Genomic DNA, 6,954 nt, shown 5'->3' with positions numbered 1-6,954 from the left:
AGAAGGGCTTCACTGATAAACTTGCCTCACTCTCGTTAGATCTCCCTGTCTTTGCCAGCTTTAATATCAAGTTACGCTGTCAATTCATGAACCCTGGAGATGAATCAATGGTGGTCAACCAGAGATATAGCCCGAATAAAGGCCTGAAATTACTTTGTCAGAATCAGTCATGAACCATTTATAATAAATGGTTTTGTGATCTGTTTGAACTGCTTGAATATAATTAAATATTGGAAAATAACAAGCTATTAAAGACACACAAACTCTGCATGAATACATTCCACTGTGAATCACAAGGCTTAATTCATGAATGTATAAAGTATTTATTAATTTATGTTGAATACACATTTGATTTTGTGCTGGATTAATTAAATAAACTACAAGTGTGACATAAAATGAATGTGTGGTGTGTATGCATACTTACTTGACTTGTGCCCAGTTGTATAAACTATAGATGAGTATGAGTATATATTGAGTATATTGTATGGAGATATATTCCATAATAAACCTGTGGCCACACATTACATTGACTGGTTGGTGAGAGAGTGATGGCACTGGCTGTAATTTGGTTGTCATAGGGCTCCGCTCTGTGTATGGACAATATTTATTTCTTTATCATACAGAATGTTTGTATAAATACATTATATTGAAATACATTATAGATATTGAAATGTATGAATGGGATTTACCAACATAGCAGTGTTTTATATGGTTCATAAATATTGCGATTTGTGTTTTCTTTTGTGATTCCAAGCTTCACATACTGTATAGAATTGCAAAATATTTACTAAGATCAATATTACAAAATACAATAAATTGACACATTTTCACAAAATATTTATTTATGTGTTTATAAATATAGTATATCGTTTTTAGAAGTATTTAGAGTTTAATTGGATACATTTCTTCATTCACAAACATTTGCTTTAACATTTGTAAAAAAAATTAGCTGATGTTTGGTTTGAAGAGTTATTCAAATATCACACAAACCACCCATGTTTCTCTATATACAGTACACTATATACATATATACAGTTTATATCTTTTTTTTTTTTGCCCACATCTGACATAAAGAGAGTTGCTGTCCATGGTGCTGATCTAAAGCGGACCACTAAGTGTTGACTGGAAATATGTTTGTCATTCAATATATCTAGTTTATTCTGGTGTTAACGTGGTCAGGATCCCAAACAAAAACACTTTGATCAGTGCTGGTAAAAGTTGAAAAGGGATTTATTTGCAGCAATGGTTATAGCAGCAGCAGCTCATATGCAAGTTAATCATGAAAAAATATGGTAGATATGAACATTAAATGGATGATGAATAACAGCAGTGAAACGTAAAAAGGGAATAATTTAAAAAAAAAACTGTCAATCATTAAATTATATAGGCTAGAAGCAGTTTGTGAATTATTTATAGTCCTACTACTATTAATGAGAAGAAACTTATTTGGATTTTAACTTTTTTCTATGAGAATAGTGCAAGCTAGTCTCCTTTCAAAGGACACGTGACTAATATCTGGTGAACAGGTGATTAGATGTATGTATTATCAGCTTATTCTGTAAGGAGGAACAAACGATCCAGCGCTGCGTTTCCAACCGGACTCCTTCAGCAGGAGAACTACAACAGAGCGAACACTGCAGCACGTAAGCGCGCACACAGAGCTGCACTTTCCACATGTATATCACTTAATCTACTCTATACTGTATATCAATTTCTTTATAGGTCCATGGTATATCAGCTATTAAAACCGACTGTTCTTGTGTGTTCAGCATTTGTATCCCATAACGTGTAGCGGAATGTCTCCAGCAGTGTAGCTTGTTAGCAAACATTAGCTGACATTACTTGCAAATGTAAGTCGCCCTGTGTGCAGAGTCGTCCTCCTCCTTCCCCCATTGCTATGGAGGACGTGTATGTACAGCATGTGTTTAAAATGCATACACACTTCATCAATGTCCACTCCAGTCAGAGCCCCGTATGTGAGTAGTTAACATACACAGATGGTAGACGACAGCATTACAGGTGATATTCATGTTATTAGAATATCATGGAAAATGAATTGGAATTGATTGAGGCAAGAATTCATGCAAAATGGGCCCAAACCAAGTACTGAATACATATGCATGATTGTACTTTATAGAGGGCCGACATTTCTGTATTCAAAATCTCGTTTTTATTAATTTCATGTAATATTTGAATTTTCTGAGATTTTTAATTTGGGTTTTGTTATAAACTGTAAGCCATAATAATCAAAATTATAACAAATAAAGGCTTGAAATATCTCACTTTGCATGTAATGAGTTTAATATATTAGTTTTACCTTTTAAGTTGAATTACTGAAATAAATGAACTTTTGCATGATATTCTAATTTTTCTAGTTTCACCTGTATATCTGCAGATAGGGGAGTCATTCTATTCCTTGCACAGGCTAAGTCATGAAGGAGTTTCTAAGGAAGGCACACAGCCTCTTTCTAAGGATCGCCCTGTTCCCGAGCTCACTGGGCAGGACAGGGCCGCGACCCGCTGCTTCGGAGGTGTTGACCTGCCACCTGCAGCAGCGTAAACTCCCGCCGTGGACATCCTTCTGTGTACGCTATAACTCTGTCCACAACGACCAGTTCGGACTGTCCAACTTTAACTGGCATGTCCAGGATTCCAACTACCAAATACTGAGAACCGGCTGCTTCCCCTTTATAAAATATCACTGCTCCAAAGCGCCTCAGCAGAACCTGGCCTTTGAGGACAAGTTTTTCACTTGGTTGAAAGTAATTAATCTAGGTCAGTAAATGCATTTTATTCTCTTCCATATTCATATAAAACATATAATAATGCTTAGAAACACTGCAGACACCACATAATCACAGTGTGCTTTTATTGCAGGCATCCCTTGTTTGGCCTACGGCATTGGTTGCTGGATGGTGGTGGGAGCTACAGAGACGGTGCAGACAAGTGTTGGTCCCGTCACAGTCTATTTTGCCTACAAAGAAGACGAAGGCGCACAGTACTAAAGCATGGAGAAAATACATTCAATTTTGAATGTGTTTTCAAGAAACTCTGCTCCGCCAAGCCGCTGTCTTTACAACAGTTCCCGAGGTGATGTCCTGGTGGAGCTATTGACAAAAGTGCCATCTTGTGTCATTAGTGCTCCTGTTGTGTGACTGCACAGGATCATTTGTGTTTTAATTATTTAAGATTTAAAGGTTGCAAAGGAGGAGTCAGTTGTGCACGTTTTTACACTGACATGCAATAGGCTACTGACGGTGTTTATTCGAAAAGCTAACTTTCCATTAAAATTGAATGGAAAGTTTAAGATTTCACGAAGACTGTTTGACACTCACAGTGGCGTTTCTAATGGCATCTTATCCTTGAGTGCATATCTCTGCAAAGTCAATAAATTGTAAAAGTATATTTTTGCAGCGAATATTGATGTGTATGAAATCATTTTTGTCTAATGGTTTTCATGCATTGCTACTTAGATTCAGATAGATCCTCATGATGATTTGATGATCAGATAGATCCTCATGATGAATTGTGATGGGAAATATGGCAGACAACATTTCCTTCAGTGCCCAAATCTTAAGAGTTATAAATAAATCATATATGCCTTTCAGTGGCAAAATTAATTTGAACCCACTGTGTCTTTTGCTTAATTTTGTGTGTGACTAATAGAGGAATTTAAATAACTCTGGCTCATTTATTTAAAGGTGAATTAGTGATTACTCTCCATGCAACAGATAGTCAATAGTGTTAGAGGGGGGGGGGGGGCAGTGACAAGACAGGTCTGATAAAACAGGTTTTAATTACCAAAGTGTGGCCTTTGTGCAGACACATCTACATCCCTTCCTTCAGGCTTTGTCCGGCCTTTGATTTCTGGTAATGTGCTTTGCTGACGGGGCACACTTACCTCTGCTGCAGAGTCCTGCTCCCTCTGAGACGAAGGGTTGACAAACTGCCATATTGATTTCTTCACCCCTCAGCATCTCCTACTAATAGCATTTATCAGCGACCTCAATTTTCTGGCCTTGGCCTCTTCATTTTTAGCAACAAAGAAACCGGATGAATAATTTCTTGCAGTGCATGTAAATCAATGCACCTTTCGACCTTCGCCGCACTTAAAGGCTACAATATCGGCCTATACATGTTGTTAATTATGTAACGCCTCTTTATGAGTGTCTTGCTTTGTAAAACTTGCTCGTCCTATACAGAAGGACATTCAACCAGGTAATTGAATTTAATATAAAAGAATATCCAAAATGATTTAATGTTCCTTCCTTGTGGTCTTCAGACTGCATTCTTTTCTAGACCTGAACCAACACCTCCACCATCACCTTTTTAATTCCAAAAAAAGGAAAGAAAAACTGCCTTGCTTTGCTGAAGCAAGATCACTGAATACTGAATGAGATATATATTTAAGGTTCTGTCATGTCTAGTAATTTGCACAACACCCCAACTGCATTCCAAAGAAGACTGTCTTAAATAGGTTTTTATAAGAAGCGTTATAACTTTCTTCATGTATAACATATCTAAACCTGACGCAGAACCCATGCAAACTCCTCTTAAACGGCGTGGTGACACTGCACTATGTTAATCATACTAATTGCTTCAAACGAGGAACATTTAGACACACTTATGGAAATCTGATACACAGTATCAGGCTGCACTTAAATCCCCCTCCTTTCATTTCGAGACCTTTCATCAGTACTGAAAGTGTGCATGGGGAATGCTCAGGCAACCATGTCTTAATTACTCATTGACCCTTTGACCCGTGAGCTGCATTGATACCGCGCGTACAGCCAGACACTGTCGCATCGGGCTTGCGACTGACTGCAGCTTTGTGTGTGTGGCTATTAACGGGATGATGTGAGCCAGTGAAATCCAAACTGAGGAGTATTCACTTTCAGGGCTTCACCTTTGAGTCACTCTAAACTGCAGGGGAGGGCACCCCTACAGCTCGGCCAGAGGCTTAGCGTTACACTTGGAATCTTTATACACCACCAGTGCAGGTCTAGGGTATCTGGGCTGCAAATGAGCTGCTGTAAATGAACAAAATATATCAGCGTTTGGTGCCAGATTGATGCCTTTTAATAGCCGCGGTAGCCTTGCCCTTTATATAGACGTCGCTAAATTAACCCAAACACACATCTAATGTGGTAATGAACAAAGAATAAATGCCTGTATGGCAAGTTTAATTGCATGCTGAAGCTGGTAATAACTTTTGTCAAGGTGAAATCTTTAAATACTTGTGCTGTTTAGAATTTAGGTAAGTAAAGCAAAACAATTGCTGAAATTGAGTGTAGTCTTGCTGTAAATTGTTAATGTTCAACAGTGAAATTGCTAATCAACTTGCAGAGACTTGTAATTATCTTCTAATTAGCTAATAAGTTCTCAGTTTCTTGGGTGCAAAAACAAATGAAAAAATGTGTGCAAAACCACGTTCATCTCCTTGAAATAGTTGATGCAGCCATTTCTTAAATCAATTATTTAGCAGGAAAGAAAATCACACAATTTTTTTTCTCTCTGTCATATAGATATATGGCTTGGCAGAAACAATTATTGTGTGAACGACCCCTGCAGCTATACTGGAGAGGTTATCATTATTATGCCTCTGGATCGGCCACCAGCACAGTCTCTGTGCTTGCTCCTTGAGCAGCAGGGGTACCAGAGCCATCACTCTGATCACTTTAAGGATCGCACTGGAATTACATCCTAATGCAGAGGTGTCACCCAAACATTGTCACCATGTTCCCAGTGATATGGCGCTCTTTAAATTATAATTTGACGGCTGAAACATGCAGCTCATTCTTATTTTGTCAACTGGAAACATCTCCAGTCGCAGACATAAACGCTCTGGTCGGCCTTGAAAGAGGACCTCTTACACTTAAGCAGAGTAAGAGTTTGCTGCTTCAAAGAATGCAAGTTTTTGTTACTGTTAAAAAATATTTTCAGTTTTTAATCATTGTTGACCTCTTGTCATTGACATTTGAAGTGCTACTTCTCCTTTTTCTTTTGAAGGGGAGATGGCAAACTGAAGCCATTAAAAATCTATTATGGTGCATTTCTTCACCCAAGGGATGACAAGGAGAACCATCATTATTTTCTTTACATCCTCCCCCCTTTTCTTCTTTATCGTGTGTGTGTGTGTGTGTGTTTGTGTGTGTGTGTGTAAGGAAGGGGGAGTTTTGAAACACTATGCCTGCTGTGCCAATCAGTGTTCCCAAAGCTACTGACAGTGGGTGGCTGAAATGTCTGTCAGTCATCTATTCTAGCTTTTCGTGGTAAAAAACCACTCCCAGCTGACATTATAGGACTAAGTTGCAGTAAATATAACAATCAGACAATTTGATCAAGGCTCCTCGCTTTCTACTTCACATTTTACGCACGATAACCACTGCTAATTTGGTATTCTTAGAAGGGATCCACATTTATGTTGTTTAATATACTGTCGTCATTGCTTTTACTGTGTTTAGTTGATGCCCTTAAGCTTGTTTATGCCCAAATTCTTTTTTCCTCCTTTTAGTACAAGTTGATTATTGTTTTGTTTTTACTTTCTTCTCGACAATGTGCCATCTCTATCCCATTCATTCATACTTAATGCTTACTCTGTTGACATTAGGAGAGTAATGGATTTTAATAGCTTTTTTTGCGACTTATCGGGAGAGTTAAATGAACTATCCATTTTTATTATATATTATGCAGTATTTAAAGTTTCAGCTCATTAAAAAACAGACGCCTTTCCACACCCCCCAGGCTGTCTTTTACCCCCCACCAGCATGCAGTCAGGCTCCTCTAGCCACAGGCTCTGCTTGATCTGTTTTTCCTAAGTCAAAATTGAAATATTCAGAAATATTTATTTATTTGCTTATGCCTTTTTATTTCACTAAAGAACAGCCCTAATGTCTTTGTAGCTTAAACAAGCTGCATCAGTGGATTTGAAAAAGGGCATAACGCAAGGCTTTG

General features: G+C 38.0%; 1 protein-coding gene across 1 annotated transcript; it reads left to right on the top strand.

The window, feature by feature from the left end:
• Positions 1–1,608: 1,608 nt before the first annotated feature.
• On the top strand, positions 1,609–3,361 carry cUnh15orf61 (chromosome Un C15orf61 homolog). Its single transcript, XM_080028163.1, has 3 exons — positions 1,609–1,643; positions 2,396–2,775; positions 2,878–3,361. The coding sequence occupies exons 2-3, from the start codon at positions 2,433–2,435 to the stop codon at positions 3,003–3,005; spliced, it is 471 nt and encodes a 156-aa protein (XP_079884289.1). The 5' UTR covers positions 1,609–1,643; positions 2,396–2,432; the 3' UTR covers positions 3,006–3,361.
• Positions 3,362–6,954: the final 3,593 nt, after the last annotated feature.

This window comes from Ammodytes marinus, assembly GCF_949987685.1.
Source record: "Ammodytes marinus genome assembly, chromosome: 5".
Classification (NCBI taxonomy): Eukaryota; Metazoa; Chordata; class Actinopteri; order Uranoscopiformes; family Ammodytidae; genus Ammodytes; species Ammodytes marinus.
Note: the sequence above shows the minus strand (reverse complement) of the source record. Positions and strands in the feature narration are given on the sequence as shown.

Excerpts from the sequence above, each read along its gene's own strand:
- cUnh15orf61 (XM_080028163.1), top strand. The coding sequence starts at position 2,433 with ATGAAGGAGTTTCTAAGGAAGGCACACAGCCTCTTTCTAAGGATCGCC. Across the intron at positions 2,776-2,877 it reads GTTGAAAGTAATTAATCTAG|GCATCCCTTGTTTGGCCTAC; the intron begins GTCAGTAAATGC and ends CTTTTATTGCAG.